The sequence below is a fragment of the Lygodium microphyllum genome, chromosome 13, assembly GCF_053477565.2.
Source record: "Lygodium microphyllum isolate KBCC chromosome 13, Lygodium_microphyllum_v1.1.10, whole genome shotgun sequence".
Taxonomy (NCBI): Eukaryota; Viridiplantae; Streptophyta; class Polypodiopsida; order Schizaeales; family Lygodiaceae; genus Lygodium; species Lygodium microphyllum.
Window position 1 is genome coordinate 14,227,336 of NC_141147.1, and position 24,327 is coordinate 14,251,662.

Consider the following 24,327-nt stretch of genomic DNA (forward strand, 5'->3'; position numbering starts at 1 on the left):
GGGTGCATTATTTAGAATATTTTTATGGTCTTCATTTTGGTCATATTTAGAATTTATTGCTGGCCGATCTGATCATTTTGAGGATATTATTTTGTCCTATATATTCAAGCTCCTCCTCCTCACTCAATCACTTATTTGCCATCACATGTGTAGAGACTCCGTGGAGAGAGGAGCCACTGCCGTGCCCACACAGTAAGTGACTCACTGTTGTATGCAATTGTCTTGTGTTGGATATATGGATTTCATTTCCCGAGCATACATCTGAGTTCTCATCTGTATTGGGTTCTTCAGTGTTCTTTCTTTCCCTTCCTATTACAGCAAATATTTACGCTTCCATTGCTGCTCCATTTCTGACATGGTATCAAATTTCATGTTCTATGCTCGTGATGTGTTCTCTTTGCTGATTTCAGAACTGTTTTGACCATTGCTGATCAAGTGACTATCGCTCCAACCAAGGACCTGTTTTTCCTGTGTTTTTTGCTAATGTTTGCATCCGTACAACTTGCATCAGCCCCTCTGCTGCCTGCGTGTCAGTTCCAACCTACGTTTTGGTATCTCTGCATATCCTGCTAGGTGGGCAATTGCATTATCAAGCCGTTTTTGCTGTTTCAAGCAGTTTCTGGCTGATTTTTTGACTTTTTGTAGCAAATTTCTTCTTGTTTTGGCCAGATTTTGGTGAATACTGCATGTGAACTCTCATTTTCTGCAATTTGTACTTGTGGTTTGGCTGTGTTCTCTCTCCAAATACCTTCTTTTTTCTACTTCTCTTCTAAATCCTCTACAGATGGCTCCGTGCACATCCACAGATGATAAGTTACATGGACTTGATTATGTTACATGGAGTGCTGTGATGAAGGCTTGGTTTATACAGAAGCAATTATGGTACATGGTTTGCAGAGCTATTGAACATCCTCAGCAGCCTTCTCCTATTCAAGCTGATTTTGATTAAGACAACCATGAGGAAGCAATGCTTACATGGGATTCAAACGATGCTCGTGCTTACTCAGCCTTGCTTCGGTGTATTTCCAAAGAAGTCCTACCAACGATTACCACTTGCAAGACATCTTTTGAAGTATGGACGAAGTTGTAGTTGATGTATGCGGCACCTTTCACCATGAGGGCAATTACTCTTTATGGACAACTCCAGCAAATTCCATTCGAGGCCAAAGATACTATCTAGTCTTTTCTACTTCATATGACCCAAATCCAAGACTAGCTTTGGCAAATGCAATCTGCCCTTCCAGAGGCTCATCTTATTGGACTCATACTCTCTAAACTCCCTTCAATGTTTGATGGTGTGGCGGACACTTTGAGGGCACAAACATCATCAACTCCTATCAGTTTTACACATATGATCTCGATGTTGCTTGAGCATGAGGCATTATTGTGGTTACAAGGGAGGTTTTCATCAGGTTCTAGAAAGGCTCTTACAGCTTCAGAGAGGGGTTCAAAGAAGAAGACGTCAAAGACCCAGTGTCACCACTGTGGGAAGAAAGGTCGTTTACGAAAGAGCTACAAAGAGTTAGCAGCTTCCAGGAAGAAGGAGAAGACGATGACGCGGGATGTGGACTCCTCCGACGAGTTATCATTTGTCTCATACTCAAACTCCGGTCCTCCGACCAAGGAGAAGTCCAAGGCATGGAAAGGATCAACTTTTTCAAATCACAGGAAGAGATCGATGGCCCCTTCCTCAACTGCTTTCTAGTGGTGGTGATGACGGCATCCCCTCAGGACTCTCCCATGCCAAAGAGGGAGTGTGAGAGGGTGGTGACATGGGGCAACCGCGCCTCATCTATACATCTAAACAAAAGCAGAGGATCCAAAGAGGGACTTCCCTGACACATTGATTGAAGCCTGGCAGGTTCAAATCCTGGAGCTAAGATTGACATCCAAGTTGATGATGGGTTGTTTCTTTGACAGAGATCGGGTTTGGTTCCTACTCATGAGCTCACATGAGAGGACACTTTAGCGGTCTAGCCAAAGGCGCGGGAAATCCATGGTCACATGTGTTCCAAAGGCATTTTTTGACAGGATGGTCATGTATGCTACTGAGAGACATTAGAATAAACACAAAGATATGCTATGATGTTCTTTATTTTCAAGAGCTGATATGATCAACCTCGACATCAGGTTCTCTCCAAGGTACCTTGGTGGTTGCTTGATCACCCACTGCTTGGGTATCCATGGTTCTACTTGGCGGTTCTATATCGTATAGTTTATGATTTATTCTCATTGTACCATTGTACTGTATCAGATCATCCATAATCTGAGAGAGGATGTTAGCAAATATATCAACTCATGTGTGAGTCTGTGCATGCAGTGGCTAGGCACATTATTCAAAATATTTTTATGGTCTTCATTTTGGTTATATTTAGCATTTATTGCTGGCCGACTTGATCATTTTGAGGACATATTTTTGTCCTATATATTCAAGCTCCTCCTCCTCACTCAATCACTTATCTGCCATCACATGTGTAGAGACTCTGTAGAGAGAGGAACCATTGTCACTGCCCACGCAGCCAGTGACTCACTGTTGTATCCGACTATCTCCTATTGGATATATGGATTTCATTTCCCTAGCATACATTTGAGTTCTCATATGTATTGTGTTCTTCAATGTTCTTTCTTTCCCTCTCTCTTTTATCTTGTGTTCTATGGATGCGGAACCAACTCGAAAGTTTGATTTTGCTCAATACAGTTAAACGAGGAATCTAAATAGACTCCTCCGGCTATGAGGAAGACTAAGTGGTCTCCGAAACCTGCAAGGTACCTATTTGTGTAAGAGACTCCCCCTCACTAAGTGAAGGTAGATCCTCCCCATTTGAAGAAGACTCCCCCTCTGACGACAAAGTGGGCCCTAGAAGACTCCTAAAGGGAGGCTAAAGGGGTGGAAGTACTAGTTGGCAAAGTAGTTGCATCCGTCAAAAGTGGAAAGGAAGCTAATGTAGAGGGTGGAGAGGAGGAGGAGGAGGGGGAGGAGGAGGAGCAGCAGCAGCAGCAACAGCCGCGCCAAAGACAAAGAAGGGTTGCTAAGAGGCAACTCGAAAGGAAGGAGAGGGATTGAAGGTGGAAGACGGTCAATCGATGAAGTCACCTGCAATAGAACCATCAACAAGATCCTTGAAGGCCGTAGCCTCCGCAAAGATCACATCTCTACTCACCTCAATCTTCCGTGTCTTTGGGTCATAGAGCCGATATCCCTTTGTAGCAGTGCTATATCCCACGAAGATAAGTTTCCTCAACTTTGAGTCAAGCTTCATCTTTCTCTTCTTCTTCAATGTTGTCCACATGGACAAATGCATCACACCCAAAGATGTGAAAATGAGACATGGAAGACTTCTTTGCAAAGAAAGTCGAATATAGAGTCATGTCTTATAAGGCTAAAGTCAAAGATTAATAGCGCATGTGAACCGCAATAGCCACCACCTCATCCCAAAGGGTATAAGGAAGACCCCTATGTGCCAACATCGTGTCAGAAGTGGTGCAACAATGGAAGCATAGACAAGTGCTGAAATAAACTACTACACACAAGAAGAAGAAAAAGAAAACAAAAGAACAAAAGAACACTGCAAAGGAAGAGAACTCAAAGATGTGCCCGAGAAATGGAATCCATATACCAAACACAAGAATGACCCGTATAACAATGAGTCACTGGTTGCATGGGCACTGGCACTAGCTCCTCTCTCCAACAAAAAGACCATCTAAAGAATGATGATGACTAAATGAGAGGAGGAGCCACTAAATAAATAGGCCCAAAATATATCAAATATGGCAGCTAGTCGGCCAACAATAAATGCCTAAATTAACCAGTAATATCAACCAAACTCACACATGAGCTGACAAGACTACTAACACCCTCTCTCAGATCATGGGTGTGATCTGATACAATACAATGATACAATGATAATCATATACAACAAAGAACCACCAGAGTAAAACCAGGGATACCCAAGTAGTGGGTGATCGAGCCACCACTAAGGTGCCTCAGAGAGAACCTAAGGTCAATGTCAATCGTACCAACTTTTGAAAATAGAGAAGAATCATAACAAATGTCAGTGTCTTCAACAATGTCTCCCAGTAGCATACAAGACCATCTGATCAAAAATGCCTTTGAACATATGTGACCATGGATTCCCCGCCTTTGGACAAGACCGCCAAAGTGTCCCCTCGTATGATCTCGAGACTAGGAGACAATCCCGCTCGCTACCAAAGAACTGCCCATCATGAGCCTTGATGTCAATCCCAGTTCTAGGATTTAAATTTACCAGACTTCGATCAATGCGTAAAAAATGTCCCTCTTGAGAATATGTGCACCTATATATCTATATAGATGAGGCTCGGCTGTCCCATCTCACCACCCTCTCACACTCCATCTCTCGCACCGGAGAGTTGGGAGGGATGATCGCATCACCACATGGATTAAAAAGCAACAAAGGAAGGGGCAATCAAACCCTTCCTGTAGTCTAAAGAAGTGGATCCTTTCCGCACCACGGACTTACGCCTTGCTTGAAGAATCGGAGTCAAAGTCTAAGGAAGAGGATGACACGGCAATGGAGTCTACATCTCGCTTCTTCTTCTTTTTCTTTCATGAGGCTGCTAACTCCTTGCAATCCTTCCACGAGTGACCCTTCTTACCACAGTGATAACACTCGGTCTTCGACTTCATCTTCCTGTCAACCCTCTCTGAAGCTATAAAGGCCTCACTAGAACTACCACAGTGAGATGAGAGTCTCCCTTGTAAACGCAAAGATATCTCATGCTCAAGCAACATCAAGGACATATGTGTAAAGCTCGCATATATAGAGGATGTCTGCTCTCTCAAAGCATTCACCACTCCATTAAACTCCAAAGGGAGCTTATAGAGTACCGTGCCCACTAGATGTGCCACAAGAAGGGCAAACTGCAAGTGTCGTGAAGCTGATCCTGTACTTGTGTAACATGGAGCAAAAATGACTAAATGGTACCATATCTCTAGTGATGTTCTACAAGAGGCAACCACTAGTAGAATTGCTTTAGAAATACACCAAAGCAATGCAGAATGCGCACGGGCATCGTCCAAATCCTATGTAAGCACAGCTTCATCATGGTTGTCCTCATCAAAATCTTCAGGAAGAGGAAAAGGACACTAAGGCTGAGAAAGAGCTCCACATACAATGTATCAAATCCACTTCTACACAAACCAAGCTTTCATCACAACCCTCCATGTAAGATGGTCAGGTCCATGTAACTTATCAAAGACTTCGCAAAATGAGAGTTCACATGCAGTGTAACCAAAAATCTGATCAAAAACGAAAGCTAACTGCTGCAAAATGAAGAAAAACCAATCAAAATTTGCCAAAAACAGTAAAAACGGCTTGTACAAGCAATCATCCATCAGCCACGATTAAGAGTAGAAAACCAAAATCACAAGATGGTGGAGCATTGAATGCAGCAAACTAACAATTGCAAGTTCAAAGCCAAGCGCAAGCTGAAAACGCAGGTTGCTGGTCTGAAAAATGCAAGCCTAATTAGCAAGGGGAAAAAAGAGTCAACAGAAAAATCACAACAAGAACCGAGATCCTGCAATCTACTACCATGTCAGAAGTGGTGCAGCAATGGAAGCATAGACAAGTGCTGAAATAAATTGTTGAACACAAGATAGAAGAGAAAGAAAACAAAAGAACAAAAGAACACTGCAAAGAAAGAGAACTCAGAGATGTGCTCAAGAAATGGAATCCATATATTAAACACGAGAATGACGCGTACAATAGTGAGTCACTAACTACATGGACACCGACACAAGCTCCTCTCTCCAACAAGAAGACCACCTGAAAAATGATGATGATGACTGAATGAGAGGAGGAGGAGCCATTGAATAAATAGACCCAAATTATGCCAAATATGGCAACTAGTCGGCCGACAATAAATGCCTAAATAATCACTAAAATGACCACTATAAAATGCCTAAATTACCCAATAATATCTAGCCTAGGCTCACACATGAGTTGACTAAACTACTAACACATCAATCAAGCCATCTCCGGCATGGTTTGATTCGCACGCTCCACCACAATGTTCTTCGATGGTGTGTTTAGATGAGAATACTCCATCCAAATGTCGTGATCCTTGCAAAACAGAGAAAAGAGATGAGAAGTAAACTCGCCACCATGATCTACTCGTAAACCGTGGACTTTGGAAGTAGTTTGCATCTCCGCAAACACCTTCCACTCGCAGAATCAAGTACACCTCGCTCTTGTACTCCACAAAATAAGGCCACACATAACAACTAAAAGTTGTCTACAATCAATATCAAATACTTGGCCTTCCCAAGGGAGGTCATGCCCATAGGTCCACAAAGTCGGAGTGCATGTTGGGGGTAAAGACACCTGTGCCTAGCCACCTATGTACTAGTTACACTGACAATACCCGCACACCTATGCATTGCATGTGGAGGGCATGCATCACTGTCACTTCATTCTTTATTCTTTCAGTGACATTAGAATAAAGAGAAGGCCAATCACACATTGTGACTATTGGAGTTCCCACATCTTGTATCTCTCTCTCTCTTGCTCTTGCTCCTTCCACCATAGCTCTTGCTTCTGCTCCATGCTTCCACTTCAGGGTTCACTCTCTTCAACTGGTATCAGAGCCATTGCACCTCAACCCGAGAAAAGCTTCAACTTAAAGGTTCAATGGCAATTCAGCTCTCTTCTTCCTGAGGTATGAATCTTGCTCCTGCTTCTTTCCCGGTTGCTCCCTCCACTTGAGGCTTGTTCCAAAGCTTCAAAACCATTGCCTAGGCCTCACTAAGTGCTCAATAGCACTCAGTACCATCAATGGAGGCAACATGAGTGGCCAACAATTCAACATGAATTGTGCCTGTTTACTCCCCTCTTTCTTGCTCAGGTCTGCTTCATCCTACCTCATCTCCAGCTCCTGGCATTGCTCCCGGCCTTAGACAATCACTTGGCATTGTACCTGACACCTTTAGCATGAGTTTGGGCATCAGTTGGAGCTCTTGGGATCAGCCATTAGCTCACAGTTTATGACAATTTGTTGTATTACAGTTCTAGACAGCCCTTCACTCATTGTTTGGAGGTCACTTATACTTTCCGAGATGTCTATTCAATGTCGGATCATCGAGGGATGTTATGCCAATATATTGGAATGTTATGGGACTGATTTGAGCACTCTTTTGGTCAATTTTACAAAGGTTTTTTAATTGCTGGGCCGAAGCTTATTTTATCAGTAAAAGCATATACCTATTGCTCCTGGGTGCTTATCAAGGCGATGTACCGATGCTTATGGTTCATGTTACATGCTTAGTTATGAGCCTTTATGGCCTTAAGCAAGCACCTACGGAATGGTATCACAAGTCTGATGCCTCTATGCATTCACAAGGATATTCCCGCAGTGATATGGATCCTGTATTTATACACGACGAAGGCTCATGATGGTAGCCTTATGATTTTGATCCTCTATGTGGATGATATGTTGATTGCCTGGAGTACTCATGATGAGTTGGATGCCTTTAAAGATCAACTCAAGAAGAGCTTTGAGATAAAGGATATGGGACAAGCCTCATATATTTTAGGATGCGCATTACACGCAATCGCTCTAAGGGGCTCCTCTACTTGTCACAGGAGTATATCCATAAGGTCCTTGAGCGGTTTCATCCGCAAAATGTTAAGCCTATTGACCGTCCTTTACCTTCTCACATAAAGGTTAGTTAGGCTGATTATCCACAATCTAATGAGCAGAAGGCCGAGATGGCCAAGATCCATTATGCATCCGCAATGGGTAGTTTGATGTATGCAATGATAGCCAGTCAACCTGACATATCATTTGCAGTGGGAGTTGTGGCATGCTATATAGCTACACCTGACAGAGGGCATTGGGATGCCATCAAAGGTATCATAAGATACCTGAAGAGCACAGCAACTATGTGCATATGTTATGGTGGCTAGGATACCGGAATCGTTGGGTATAGTGACTCTGATTATGCAAGACATGCAGATAGTAGAAAGTCCACCTCTAGCCATGTTTTCACTTTTGTTAGAGGTGTTGTTTCTTGGATGTCCAGGGTGCAAAAATGCACGGCCCTATCTACTATAGAAGCAAAGTATGTTGCAACCATTGAGGCTTGCAAGAAGGCTCGCTAGTTAGGCCATCTAGACCTTGGCATTACTGATGTGGTCCCTACATTGCATTCAAATTCTATGAGTGGTATTTAGTTGGCCAAGAATCCAATCTTCCATGCGAAGACGAAACATAGTAAGGTGCATTACCACTTTATCAAAGAGGTCGTTAAGGACAAGTCCATTAAGCTTGTCAAGATCTCAATTGACCAAAATCTTGCAAATCTGCTCACTAAAAGTCTCTTAAAGAAGCGTTTTGCCTTCCTTAAGAAGTTAATGGACGTTAGATAAGATGACACCTTTTCTCGTCCGGTTGTACTTATATGCATTTATACTTTGTCACTTTTTTTTTTGTTCTCTCCTCACTAGGGACACCTTCATGGCTCACTCCCTTCAGTGCACCAACTCCAGCGGTATAGAAGCCCTCCTAGTGGCAACCTGTGGATGTGGCTACCTATGTTGCTTGCCCCTCAAGCAGCTGGGGCACAAAGTGTGAATAGGAGGAAAATCACGAAGTCCCTCCACCATCTTCTTCCGAGAGGCCTGCCATATCTCATCAATGTTCAAATGACCATAGCGAGCATACCAAAGCAGCCCAAGCTCGTGAGAAGACCTCACGGCTAAGGCTATAAGAGTATAAAGCCCACCCTCCTGTGTACCTATCCAAAGAACTATACCTGTAGAGGCATCGTCCATAGTAATTGCATCCTCTGTAAAGACAACTCAAGTATCTAACTGTATAAGACCATGAACATACAATAGGTTAAAATCAAAATCCGGTATATAAAAAACCCTGGCAAAAGACCACCTGTCCAGCAATAAAGAAATAGTTACTACTCCTCGAACGGGAACGGTAGAATTATCACCAATGGTGACAGTGCCTTCTCTAGTGTGAAGGAAACTGCTAGGGTTTGCACTGAGGACACACAGAATGTACGACCACGACAGAAACACAAAGAGACAAACACAGACACAAAGAGCAAAACTTAAACCCTAAACGCAAAACTCAAAACTCAAACACAAACAGAAGAAGGGAGAGAGAGAACACAACTCTGAAGTGAATGAATGCTATAAATGAATGTAAGAGTGTACACTATGCTCAACAAGGGTAGAGCAATGTCAGAGTGTGACGTCCACCGAAGACGGATCCCAAGCTTGTGACCACCAATCAGAGTGTAGGAGTGCTGAATAGTGAATGGTAGCAGGCTGGTCACCAAAACGCAGCAATCTGGAAGCTGGAAACTTGTAAACGTAGCAATGTATCACCGATCGGAGGCTGAAAACTGTGCATAGTCTGTTATAAACAGCAGGCTGAGACAGTGTTTAAGAGTGTCAAGGCCTGCAATGTTAAAAATGCAAGCTGGCTGACCCTGGAGATGATGGACAGCAGTCCGAGACAGTCTGGAGCAGTCGCCAGCCAGTTGAGAGATGTCGCCTACAGCAATGGACAGGCTAAAGATAATGTGGCTGCAGTCAACGATGCCTGGACAGCAGATGGAGGCGGGCTGCAAGCTGGAAACTGGGCACCATCAACAGCAGAGGGCGTGTGAGCCAATGTAACCTGCAAACAACGATGATAGCTCAATGGGGGCAGCCTGTCTATTTATAGATGTGGAAGGGCACCCCAAAAATTAGGGTTTCCACTAAACTCTCTCGAACCGCTCCCTGTTCTAGGGAACCGATCCCCATTTTAGGGTTTTCTCTAAAAGAGCATTTTTTGTGTGTTTTGGGGCTGTTTAAGAGGCTAATCAGCAAGTAATGCATATTTTAGCTCAACATCTAGAACTCATGTCCAAAAGCCAATCCTATCTATAGGCCATGTAAGAAGAAGCCCCACTATCCACGAGCCAAGCCTTCTCCTGTGCAAAAGAAGCAAGGGTTGTATCCTCCTCGATAAATACATGTACAAAGACAAACTCTATTGTAGCTAGGGTCGCCTTTCGAATCCTTTGAATCCTTTTCCTTTGGGGATACTTCTGTTGATACTTCTCCTCAAGATAAGTGCCCTTCCCACAATGTGGACGCTTAGGCTACTTCTCCTTTGAATCCTTTTTTTCCTTGGGCCTTCTCCTCCTCCTTTTTCTTCCCTCCACCTTTACCTGCACTAAATGCCTTGGTGGAACCAAATCCACTAGTCCCCATCTCTCGAAGTCACTCGTCATGCTCCAAGACAAGTAGTGAAAGCTTCTTCCATAAGAGCCTCAAGGTGATAAGACTGGTGTGGAAGATATCAAACCAGGGAAATGGCAACTGAGTCAAAAGGATCATAGCCATGTCCTCAAAAGTGGTCTTCTGTCCAAGAGAGAGCAGCTCACCCCTCATATCCTCCATCTTCATAATGTGCTCCTTCATGAAAGGAGAGTCATCAAGACTAAGCATTTGCAACTTCTTCTCAAGGGAGATCTTGTAAGCAAACGTCTTGTGCTTGTACAAAGACGCAAGCTTACTCCACACTTCCACCGCAATGTTCAACCTGCGAACATACACAAGGACAAAATCTTGCAAACTCATAAAGAGAAAGGATTTGGCTTAAGAGTTGAGCCAATCCCATAAGGCTACACGGTCCATGGAAGGCACATTTGCTGGATCCTTCTAAGAACGGGGAATAGAGGCAGAAACTAGCTCCCAAAGATCGAAGGTGTCAAGTATGCACTCCACCTTACATGACCACAACAAATACCATCTAATTTGTCTTCTTTGGGCAAGAAAGGTACAACAGGCACCTAAATAGATGGTATCAAGAAAGGCACCTTCACTTCACATGGAGCCTTTACTTCAAATGGGACCCTCTGTGATAGATGAGTAGAAGAGGGGCAGGCTCAAGGAGTCCTCCCGAGTCCCAACAACAGCAGTCATGAAACTCCCAATAATCACGTCTCTACTTAGAAGAGTGGCTTGACAAAAGCTCCTCGTCCAAAATCATCAAAGCCTTGAAACTAGTTCTAGTAAGATACCTTTCAAACCTACAATCACCCAAAAAATTGCTAAAGAAGATGCTGCCACCTCCAAAAGATGGCGACTGGCTGCAAAAGTTGACGTGGAAGCAATAAATATTGCCACCTGATGAAGAAAAGCCACCACATACACAAAAAGGCTAATGACTAATCACCAAGAACGATGGCAACTGGGAAGATCCACTGCAACAGATCTCAATACTCTGCTGCCACTTAGGCTCTGATATCATGTGAGAGTGAGCAACAGAATAAGGTACACGAAAACACACACACACACACACACACATAGAAAGCAAGAGATAAAGAAAGAAAGACTACACTGACTAAAAAAGAATGTTGAATACAATGATAAGGACTAATCCATCCCTACACGCAAACCTGAGCATCACAAATCAGGCTAAGATGATGATGGCAGCACAAGAGTCAAAGAGTGCCCAAGATGGAGAGTGCAAGGCTTGCAAGAGACAAGTGAAGTGCTAGTGAGGGAGGGCCACTATATATAGCCAACTCCCACCAAAACTGGTCAACTGCACAAATATGCCTTGAATCTAGCTGATTGCTCCTAGAGGAAATGCACACTAATATGTGCAAACACCAAGAAAAGACACAAAATGCACCTAGAACTGCCAAAGCTCCCATGTCTCCATCAGACTCTAACAAGAGCTCACAAGCAAGAGACGACAAACTGACATGACTAAAATAGGTAAGCTGATAGGACGAGGGAGACGACAGCATACATAAATAATATTTTAAAATTTATGCATGTGATGTGGTTGATAGATGTGTGGGCAAATGTATACTATCAAAGAATATACGCACATGCGTGCATGCATACATGTATTTTCCATTGTAGAAAACTCCATATATAATGTGGGTTGATTTTATATGTCTTCATACAAGAAAATGTTGATTTTGTATATGTATGTGTTACAAAAGGGGAAGTCCTTGGAAGAAGTCTAAAAAACTCACCCACAAAAAAACACCACCAAAAAACCAACCCCCAAAAGACCCCCCCAACCCGGAAAAAAAGCCCTAACAACGAATGTGACAAGGGGATGGGGTAGGGAACAACTGTTGGGAATAGGACAGGGAATGTCCCTTGTCCATTCGAGATAGCATTCCCGCATTCCAAGGGCCCAAGACAGTTGTTCCTTATTACCATTGTGAGAGTGCGCAACGGAAGAACACGAACACAGAGGAGGAGAGAGAGACAGCAGAAAATGAAGGAAGAAAATCTGCACTAACTGGAATGAATGCTGAATACACTGAAATGGACTGATCAGTCCCTGCACACAGCCTGAAGCGTCAGTGAGGGCACCAGATCAAGCTGATGATGACGGCAGCACCGAAGACGGAGGAAGATGATGGAGTCGGAGTGTGCACCTGCCAAAGGAGGAGGGAAGATGATAATACAACTGACTGCCAAGTGGGAAATGGCTATAAATAGCCCAAAAAACCCAAAAACTGGCCGACCTGAAATTTGAGGCCATAAATATGTCCGACCAGCATTTAATGCTGGTAAAAATGCCAGGAATGCTCAGAAAAATCCCGGAAAGGGTGGACAATGTCCGGCAGGTGAGGCAGGCTGAAGAATGCAGAAATTGCCCCGGGAAATGCACATAAAATCCCGACTGGAGGAGAAAATGCACTGAAATGCAATAAACTGAGTGCTCTAGGATGAGCTACCTCCTCCGTCAAAACAAGTGATAGACAAGTCAGAGCTCCTAAAGTCCTCATCTGACTCAGACTGAGGCTCACAGGCAGAGATGACAAGGCATGACAAACATGACTGCTAACACCCCCTCTCAGATCCTGGATGTGGCTGAAGGCCAAGGGAGAAACGGATCCTGAGGTGGCAAGAGGAATGCCAAGGTCAATGAAGTTCGTCGATGTAGACTGCTGCTGAAGGAGCTCCTCACGATCCTGGGAACCCCCCTCTAAAACACTAGGGGCCAGGGAATCCACAGCCTCATCACCGAGATCGTCCCCCTTTGAAAGGGATGGGGGGTACGAGGGAACCACCGGAGGAGAGGGTGGGGGATGGGAAGGAACCTGTGGAATAGAAGGTGCACAAGCGGGAACGGGTGTAGCAATAGATTGCCTCGGAGGACCCTGCATCAAAGAAGGGGAATGGAGCCTGTAAAGCCCGCTCTCCTACCAACCTGTAGATAAAACAGCTCCTGTAAAAGAATCCTCAATAACAACGGCATGCTCGGTGAAGATCACTCGTGTGCCAAGCCTCGTAAGGCCATAAACTGAGAGGAGGGGAAGGCCCAAATCCGGAACATGTAGGGCCTGTGAAAAGGAGCTCGAAGGTCGGTCGGTAAACAAAGGCAATGTGCCAACACCACTAATAGGCACCAATAAAATGTCACCAATAGTGACTGAACCCTCTGATGGACGGAGATCCTATAACAAATCACCTCAGGGAGTCATATGACTCGAAGCACCACTGTCCACTAACCAAGGCTGCGCAGAAGACACTGCAGCCACGGAAGAAGGATCCTCCTCCAAAGCATGGATATGAAGGAACACTGACTCATGGGTAACAACGGGTGTAGAGGTAGAAGAAGGCTCCGATGTAGAGCCATCCTTCGCTCCTGGACGAAGGTGAGGATACTTCTGCCAACATTTCTCCTCGGGATGTGTCCCTTTCCCACAGTGTGGGCACTTCGGTCTCTCTGAATCGGAGTCAGAGCCTGAAGAACTGTCCTGCTTCTTAGCCTTTGACTTCGTCTTCTTCTTCTTCTGTCCTCCCGAACCTGCAACAAAGGCTCTAGTGGAGTCGGATCCACTAGCACTGACCTCTCTGAGTCACTCGTCATGCTCCAAGACAAGCGGGGATAGCTCCTCCCATAGAAGCTTCTCACAGGTCCTCAATGTAAGAAGGCTGGTGTAGAAGACATCAAACCGAGGCGATGACAGCTGAGTCAAAAGAATCATAGCCATGTCTTCAGAAGATATCGTCCGATCGAGGAATGCAAGCTCATCCCTCATATCCTGTAATCTGTTGATGTGGTCCTTCATGGAAGGACTATCATCAATAGCGAGCATCCGCAACTTCTTTTCAAGAGATATCCGGTGGGCAAACGTCTTCTGTTGATAGAGAAACGCGAGCTTTCTCCACACATCTGCTGCAGTCTTCAACCTATGAACATGAACAAGGACAGAATCCTGCAAACTCAGAAAGAGGAAAGATCTGGCTCTAGAGTTAAGCCGATCCCATAAGGCTGCACGATCCATAGATGTCCCATCTGCGGGATCCACCTTAGGCCAGGGAATAGGAACAGAAACAAGCTCCCAAAGATCGAAGGAGTCCAAGATACACTCCACCTTGCAGGACCATAGAGAAAAGTTGGAGCCATCCAACCGGTCCTCTTTGGGCAGCTGAGGAAGTACGGATACCTGTACAGGGGGTACCAAAGGCTGCATCGTCGGCCCACCGAAAGGGGATCGCTGAGATACATGAATAGAAGGGGGACGGAAAAGAGGAATAGACTCCGGACGACGGTCCTCATGATAGAAATCACGCCTCCGTTCAGATGAGTGTCGAGACAAAAGCTCGTCATCTGAGTCATCAAAGCCCGTATACTGATGAAAAGACATCTTCCAATCTGCAAAACACCAAACACCAAAGAAAACTTTGCCGATGCCGAATAATGACCAGCAGTCTGATCACCAACCACCAAAACGCAGGCTGTGATAGCCTACAAACACCTGGAGCTGCAAAACGCAAGGGTATCTGATGAAGATCACCAGAACAGAAGCCACCAGCACCAAAACGCAGCCTGGGAGTGGGTCGCCAGCAGGAGATGAGCCACCAGGAGTGGAAACGAGCACCAAATCAGGAAAACGCAGCCTAATGATGTGTCGCCCAGCTGAAGGAGGGGCCACCTGATGGTAAACGCAAGCAGGTGGGGTCGTTTGATGACGTGGCAGCCTTTGGAGAAGTCGTCTGCAGCAAACGCAAGAAGAATGGCCACCTGGAGGGGCCCCCTGGGCAGTTGGAGATGAGGCGACAGCAACAGAAGAGGGGTGAGGTATCTCTCCACAAGGTTAGGTCCTCCGTGCTCTCAGTCAGGCGATGATACCATGTGAGAGTGCGCAACGGAAGAAGAACACGAACACAGAGGAGGAGAGAGAGACAGCAAAAAATGAAGGAAGAAAATCTGCACTAACTGGAATGAATGTTGAATACACTGAAATGGATTGATCAGTCCCTGCACACAGCCCGAAGCGTTAGTGAGGGCACCAGATCAGGCTGATGATGACGGTAGCACCGAAGACGGAGGAAGATGACGGAGTCGGAGTGTGCACCTGCCAAAGGAGGAGGGAAGATGATAATACAACTGACTGCCAAGTGGGAAATGGCTATAAATAGCCAAAAAACCCAAAAACTGGCCGACCTGAAATTTGAGGCCATAAATATGTCCGACCAGCATTTAATGCTGGTAAAAATGCCATGAATGCTCAGAAAAATCCCAGAAAGGGTGGACAATGTCCGGCAGGTGAGGCAAGCTGAAGAATGCAGAAACTGCCCCATGAAATGCACATAAAATCCCGACTGGAGGAGAAAATGCACTGAAATGCAATAAACTGAGTGCTCTAGAATGAGCTACCTCCTCCGTCAAAACAAGTGATAGACAAGTCAGAGCTCCTAAAGTCCTCATCTGACTCAGACTGAGGCTCACAGGTAGGAGATGACAAGGCATGACAAACATGACTGCTAACAACCATACCAGGGCCAAACTGATGCATAGGTTATATAGCATGGGAGGATGGCGAGAGCTCACCTCAAGTATTCTATCATTGTATGAGTAAGTGGTTGGCAAAGAACGAACATCTAATGGTCTTTCAACTCCTTTTCACTCCACCATTTGAGTGAAGCAAGGGTGTCCTCACTCAACAACACTCTTTAGACTAAATATTGATGAGATCTCAAACAATATCTCCAAAGGAAGAGATAGAGGAACCCCATCGGCAAGTACTTGGGATACCTCTCTTGCTGTTAGCAAATGATTTTGTGTTAATAATTGATTCCCCACAACAATTACAAAGATATTTGAGTGCACTATACTCTTATGCATAGAACAACAGAGTCTCAAGTAACCTTGCTAAAACCAAGGTTATGATGTTTACTACCACAACCTAGTAGCTCAAGAGATCAACACCAAGGTTTACTTATGGGCAACCAGAGGTGGAGTATATAGATTATTGTGCATGTTTGGGTGCCTTATTTACAAGGCCCACTTTCTCTATGAGAGAGGCAACAAAGACTAAACTAACAAGGGGGTGTACAACAATGGGAGGGTTGTAGAGGATGTGCTCACATATATAGTTCTACGAGCTCCACACTAGACATCCGAGCGCTTAGAGCAAATGTCTCTACATAGTCCACGCTCAACTTTTGCTTGTTGTCCAAGGTACCATCAGCACAATACTTAGACTTATAAACCCATTGAACACTAAACACACCCACTTACGACATTTCCCCTTGCACCTTCTTGTTTGGCTCATCTCACTAATAACCAATACACAGCCGGAGATCATAATAACGTACAATCTAGATCATGACCTCTAAGAGTATATCATCAAGGAAGGGGATGGCATGGAAGTCAAGATATCCAAATATGGGCATTTAGTTTCTAAGTTTGCCACCACTAGTCACCTCCACCTCTTGGTTATGAAATGGAGATCACTCCTAATGTGGCATATAGACAAGCTCCTCAACCATCGCCCTATGTCACTCCAAAACGCTTCAGAGAATGGTTATGGATTTTGGTCCTCGAGCCCATCTTGTATTCATCTTGTAGAGACACGCAGGTGCAGATACATGGTGGTAGCCTCATTCTTAGCTAATTATGCAAGTACACGTTCACTCATAGAGATACTAAACTTCACACCCTAAAGGCAGAGAATAATTAGACAAGGATGCTTGTCTTACTGTGGCAGGATGATTTAAATATCGACATAGTTTTTCAGCATCACTCTCAAACCACTGTGGAATTTTACATAATAAGCCAATATCTTTATGAGAGTAGTTTAACAACTGACAACGTACCAAATCCTTGTAGTGGAAACTGAGCACTTTGCAGTTTTACGGTAGTGTCAGTGGTACTGTAATATGTCTAGTTTGTATATAATTGCACAAACCTCCAAATGCATACAAATCGGTAGCAGAATTGTTGTCACATGTAAAAGTTTAGCAGAAACCAGTTTACTAGCGTACGTCTCACGTGATTGCTACTCAATCGAGATATATCATGAGCATCGAAAAACAACAGATAATCTCTATGTAGGACAATGAGACTGTGCCTATTTCGGCAGTGTGGGGCTGAACATATTGCAAATTGCACATTAATGCGCTGAATGCTGTGCATACATGGCCTTTCAATAGATGAAAGTCTGCTCGAATCTAGTCTGTATAGGTTTGCACACGGCTACTAATGCGGGCAAATTTGTGGGAAAAGAATGCTTGAACACAGAATGATTAATGAAGGTAAAAGACCCAGAGAACCTTGAGCGTCTGGAGGACGAACAGAGCGAGCCTGTGGCGGACGGACGTGGGAACACGCAAAGGGGGAGAGGAGCTCGAGGGGAGGGCATAGGCTTGAAGGAGAATGCACATGGAGAGCTTGTGAGGGGTTAAGAGGAATCCACTGCCACCGGGGCCGGAAGCCATGATGCTCCTCCCAAATGCTTCTGCGGCACTGAGGAACGGAAACCTCCACCCTCCCCCTCTCCCCCTCTCTCTCTGCTCTCTCTTCTAGGGAGAGTAGCCCGATCATGCACGACTTTCATATGCTCTTCTTTTTCCCGCCTACGCATCATTAGGCAACCATGGGTATTCATCGTGTCATTAGAAACTTTAATCATCACCTAAAGATCCAACCTACTATAGTCCTCTCACCTTGAGGCCTATAATTCGCATGGCATTGCCCTTTAATTTTACTAACACATGGAGTGTGTGGCCTCTCACTTAAATATTATTAAGCTATATCGGTGATTATCACATCCTATATTCTATCTCTTATGTAATTGTTGATATTATCATTACTATAATTAGAGGAAAATCTAATAGCATATGGATTATTTCTATTATGGTCGCGAGGGGAGCCACGTTTGGTGTGACCACTCAAGTTGCTCATGGTATTTTAGACTGTAGTTTTTTTATTAATAAAATTGCTTCTTGCATTGCATTTTTATTCTCGTTGTTTCTCATTACACTCTCTCGTTGTTGGTTCATAGATTAAACTCCACTAATTCAATTTTGAAAGCCTAGAATCTCTCACCTAATTATTGCACCTATTCATAGCCAATGAAGGACTAGTATCTCTAAATTAGCTTCATGATTTGCAAAACCCTCTGGTGACATCTTCCTCACTTCAACATGCTTTTGTCCTAGTACTTCAAATCACCACATTGCTTTAGTATAGCTCCAACATTGCTGACTTTATAGGAATAGATGCTATTTTTGTAAGAGTCAAATCCGTACTACTCTTTGTTTCTCAATAATGCATCATTTCTTGAGCTATCTTAGGGCTTTGATATGCCAAGCTTGCACTTCGCTATCTCTAGCTAAGAGCCCTCTCAAAATTTTTCTCTCTAGAACTAAAGTACTCAAAGCTTATCAAAGCTACCATAGCTAGAGTTTTTAAAAAACTTCATATTTTGAACATTTATTCCTCTTCTTCTTCCTAAAAACTATAGTTATCTCACAACTCTCTAAAATTCCTATCAAGAAGACATCATGGAGTTTCTTACGCTCATCTATTTAGATGGCATGATCATCTTCCTCTAATCTCCAATCTCCTCACAAATAGTGGATTTTTCCACTCATTAATTACCAATGGATCTTTTCACTAAAAAGATTGGGTTTTTCCACTGAGAGTAGAACTTCATTTCAACTTTGGAAAGTTTAGCATGGAACCGTAGAAAGAGTGACCCATGAAGTTTAAAGGTGTTAACTACCATACTTGGTCTATGAAGACAAAATTTTAACTCGTCAATAAGGGGTGGTGGAATGTAGCAAATGGAAGGGATAAATGTAGGAGAGCTCCATAAGAAAAGGATATATGGACCACTGAGGATGAAAAAACCACACTAGTGCTCTATATAGAAGATGACTATCTTCACCACATTGGTGAGTCTAATACCTCTAAAAAAGCATGGGATATGCCAAAAGAAACATTTGGAGCAAAGGGGGATGGTGCTCCCATGTGCCTAGTAATTGAGTTCTTTAGTCTTTATTATGGTAGCAAAACATGGTATAGATGGAGCCCCAAATCCAAGAAAAAACTCTAACTTTGTTGTCTATACTATGTCTACCAAAGGTAAAGATCAAGAATCAAGTAGGAGAACTCAAGAGAAGCCCTGTGTTTAAGCATCAAATCTTCAATTTTAGCTTATTGTCTAATTTTTTATTGCTATTCATGGCCCAAAACAATCCGCGTAAATAGCATAAACCCATCAAAACTCCTATTTGATGATCAACAAAGGTTCCTCTAATGTTTGGGACCAAGAATCAAGTGAGAGATTGCCTCCAAGACCTTATAAGAGGTAAAGACCTTCAAGAACAGCTTGTTGCCTTCTCTTCCCCTATTTTTTCCTATTCAAAAGTTTCAAGAAGAAAGAGCAAGCATATGCAGTCGAAGAAACTCAAGACAATGAATAGGCCAATGCTATCACAATAGTTGGTCACAATAACTATGAGTACCAAGCAATCATATTTGGAGTAGTAGCCAAATTATAAGACTAAGTAGATATACGGAGTAATAGTTTGATATTTAGTCGACATCTTCTTTATAGTCAAGGTACGAGACTATTTAGTCAAATGGAGTCTATTTAGATAGATAGGTGAAAAGAGGAGCTAACTTTGGTAGAACCAATTCGGTAGTTGGTTTGGCTCTCTACACTCTATATTTGCTTATAAAAGAAGAAGCATCATACTGATGAATAAATTAATTCTTACACTTTGTTACTCTCATGGTCTCTCATTGCACTTGTCAAACATGTCAGTGTTGGTTCATAGATTGAGCTCTACTTTGATTTCCAATAGTGATCACCTATTGTCTACTAAAAAGTGAATCCTTGGCTTTTTAAAAAGCATAGATACACACTTCATAAAAGCATGTTACGCTATTGTAAACATTTACGGCCTTTGGTTATTCATAGTAACATTTCCCATGTCTTACTTTTGTGTGGCCTCTATGTTCTCATTTTCTCTTTGTGTTGCTCTTGTCAAATTTCCTAATAACTGTGTGTGTGTGTGTGTGTGTGTGTGTGTGTGTGTGTGTGTGTGTGTGTGTGTGTGTGTGTGTGTGTGTGTGTGTGTGTGTGTGTGTGTGTGTGTGTGTGTGTGTGTGTGTGTGTGTGTGTGTGTGTGTGTGTGTGTGTGTGTGTGTGTGTGTGTGTGTGTGTGTGTGTGTGTGTGTGTGTGTGTGTGTGTGTGTGTGTGTGTGTGTGTGTGTGTGTGTGTGTGTGTGTGTGTGTGTGTGTGTGTGTGTGTGTTGCGCGTGCGCGCGTGCACACAATTCTAGTTCCAAGAGCTAGATTCATATGTAGAATATTTGACATGGGAGTGCCTAGGGAGTTCTCATTATATTGTGATACAATCTTCTTTGTATTGTGATACATAGCACATGTTGGTTTTCTGCATATTTTTATTTGTATAGGTGACTTTTGCATCAAATATGATTAATAGCCATGGCTGACAATGAAGATTTATTTTGTATGTTGTCTATTGAGAACAAATTGGATGGAACTAACCATCTACTATGGGATTATATAATGTAACATGTATTGGTTACAAAGGGGCTTTGGTGTTGTAATGGAATTGAAAAAAGTCTTCATGGTGTTTTGGAAGATTCGTGTGTGGTAGAAACAACAGAAACATGTGCTCTTGAGGATATTGTAAATCTTAGTTCTCCTCTAATTAATATTTGAGCACCACCATCACCTTCTATTGAGTAGACTCATGCCTTGATTGCACGCATTGATATTATACATATTACACAAAAAGATGCTCTCCTCGGCAAAACGGCTAGGTTTTTGCCACACTTGGAGATGTAGAACTTACATGGTGTATTATGTTTCATACCACATGTGCTCGCCTCATGACTATTACTACCATTTAATGATGATGGCAACCACACTCTTAAGTGTTTACTCTTGAGTTTGTGATGTGAGTAATACTTCTTACTTGATCACTATTCCCGAGGATGGAGGCAAATTTCTACCAAGCAAACCCTCCTCGCTACAACTTATCCTTTGGCAAGCAAAGATTTTGTAATCGCTATTTAACTTGCAAGAATTTTCTCTTTGATAGTGGGGTTTCATTTACTAGCTTGAATGCGAGAACTAAAGCTTAACACCCATACACTAATGGAAGCATACTCACCATTGGTACGTGGCCTTTACATCATTGGCTAGAATTGGATTTGCTAGAAGAATTCATAGATAAGACAAAAAATTGTAGCTCTTTTTGCAAGTTTGATAACACATATTATGGTATGATACTCATTCTGGCCTCCTATATTGGCAATTACCACTATGTGAATGATAGTCCTAGTGGTAACCACACATTGCATGATTGAATGGAAGGATGCAACCCCATCTATGTAGACTGCTATGGTAATCTACATGTTCTCCTATGAAGATAACCATACTTTGTGTGGGAAAATCTTTGTATCCAGGCAGAATGAAGTTGCACTTAGCTTGATTACCAAGACTAATTAATGCACCATATTGCCTAGACTAGCCCTTGTGAGTTGACCACTTCTTTACATAACCTGGATGGCCTCTCCTTTTCTTGGCTTGCTACTAGTAGAGCTAATGAATTATCTAAACCCCATGATATAATGTACCTTTATGGCCTATTTGGCTACACCTCTTCCTTTTCCTAAGCTAATTTATCACACCTATTAGAGGTAGATATAATTTTGCTAGGCCATAAAATAGATGTGATTCATTTCAATTGGTTCTCTATTACTTTTTTTGAACATGTCCTATGATCCCACACATTCGATCATGTGATGTATCTAAAGGTGTTTTGGATAAGTATCAAGGAAGAAACAAGGCACACGCTTCTTGCTCATGTAAGAAATTAAAGAGTGAATATATCGATGAAGGTGACTCCATGGATAATTTTTAAACAAATATAAAAGATCTTAAGAAATAGTTATTGTTGCTGCAAATGAGATTTTGCTAGACAGTTCATTTAAACAGATTATTCTCAATCGTATTTTTTATTTGTATCAAAGTTTTGCATCTACTCTTCGTTTAAATACAAATGGAAATCCAAATGCGTTATCATTTGATGAATCAATTTTGTTTTGCCTTAAGAATAACAAACTTGAAAAAATAGGTCCATTATAGGTGTTGTATATCAAGCATTTGTGGCTAGTTAAAAAAGTAAAGAAGAAGCTACTTTTTCTTCTAGTAAGCAAAAATATGAAAACACTATTGAGAGGGAAAACGAGAGTAAGATTCAATATAGGTATTGTAAGGCACAAGGTCATGTCATCAAGGATTATCCTCAATTGGCTGTGAAAGAGGCTAAGAAGTACATAATGTAGTCACGACCATGCTTTACATGATACTTGCATGTCTATTGTGAATTCAAATGTATGATACTTCAATTGTGGTGCAACTAAGCATATTACTTGTGTACATAGTCTATTCACATCTTTTGAGCCTACCCCTCAAGACAATACTTGGTGCGCAGATCGGACGCAGATAGCTCACGTGGTGAATCCCGGAAGGTCCCCAAGAACAAAGTTCTCTACTTTTTAGCACAAAAACCCATGTAAAAGCAAGCACGACATGAGACAAGAGACAAATTGGGTTCAATCTCCCCCATGCCTTGTGTGAGCGCTTCACAAAGCATGTATTTAATGTATATTTCCAATCTTTATGCTCAAAAATAGCCCAATTACAAAAATATACAAGCTTTTAGCTTTTGAGTTTGCTTTCTACCAAAAATAAGAAAATAAAGCTAATGGACGATGCCCATAGAGTCTGGCACGCCCAATCTCAATGTCCAAATAGAAATAACATATCCAGGCGCATAAGCGCATACAAAATAATAATAAATAATCAATGTCTCTATAGACATAACAAAATATAGGCGTGGCGCCTATCAAAATATAGTCCAAAGGTCGAAAACCCGCTAGACTCCAATGCTTTCCTCCGCCACTGCTGCTATCTCTACACATCAACTGAAGCATTCACAATCGTTAGTAAAATAACACAATTAAACCGACAAAAGTGAATACCTAGCAGTCTTCAGCTACATAAATAAATCAACTGGTTAGAAATAAATCCTAACCTTAATTTATTACGAGTGCGCACTCTAAACTCATAAACGTTTATTAATTTAATATGCATTTTGCGGAATCACCCGCTATGGAATCACCCATGTACACACTAAATTAATGAAACGCCCGAAAAGGACAGGCGTCCCCATCAACTTCTCGCACAAAGAATCCTCTTTGCGTATGAGCCCCGGTCATCTAAGTTTACGGAATCCACCGTAAAACCTCACGGAATCCACCGTGGAATATGCCTCCTGGCATCATACCCCCGGGGTGGGATACCACTGGTGCGCAGATCGGACGCAAATAGCTCACGTGGTGAATCCCGGAAGGTCCCCAAGAACAAAGTTCTCTACTTTTTAGCACAAAAACCCATGTAAAAGCAAGCACGACATGAGACAAGAGACAAATTGGGTTCAATCTCCCCCATGCCTTGTGTGAGCGCTTCACAAAGCATGTATTTAATGTATATTTCCAATCTTTATGCTCAAAAATAGCCCAATTACAAAAATATACAAGCTTTTAGCTTTTGAGTTTGCTTTCTACAAAAAATAAGAAAATAAAGCTAATGGACGATGCCCATAGAGTCTGGCACGCCCAATCTCAATGTCCAAATAGAAATAACATATCCAGGCGCATAAGCGCATACAAAATAATAATAAATAATCAATGTCTCTATAGACATAACAAAATATAGGCGTGGCGCCTATCAAAATATAGTCCAAAGGTCGAAAACCCGCTAGACTCCAATGCTTTCCTCCGCCACTGCTGCTATCTCTACACATCAACTGAAGCATTCACAATCGTTAGTAAAATAACACAATTAAACCGACAAAAGTGAATACCTAGCAGTCTTCAGCTACATAAATAAATCAACTGGTTAGAAATAAATCCTAACCTTAATTTATTACGAGTGCGCACTCTAAACTCATAAACGTTTAT

General features: G+C 42.7%; 1 protein-coding gene across 5 annotated transcripts in view; it reads right to left on the bottom strand.

The window, feature by feature from the left end:
* The window catches only part of LOC148026360 (anaphase-promoting complex subunit 5-like), a 158,030-nt gene extending 140,132 nt beyond the window's left edge, over window positions 1-17,898 (bottom strand). For all 5 annotated transcript variants that reach the window (XM_087690790.1, XM_087690789.1, XM_087690792.1 and 2 more), the window contains exon 1: window positions 17,589-17,898. In XM_087690790.1, coding sequence (XP_087546916.1) covers window positions 17,589-17,753 — 165 coding nt within the window. In that variant the 5' untranslated portion in view covers window positions 17,754-17,898. The remainder of the gene's footprint in view (window positions 1-17,588) is intronic.
* Window positions 17,899-24,327: the final 6,429 nt, after the last annotated feature.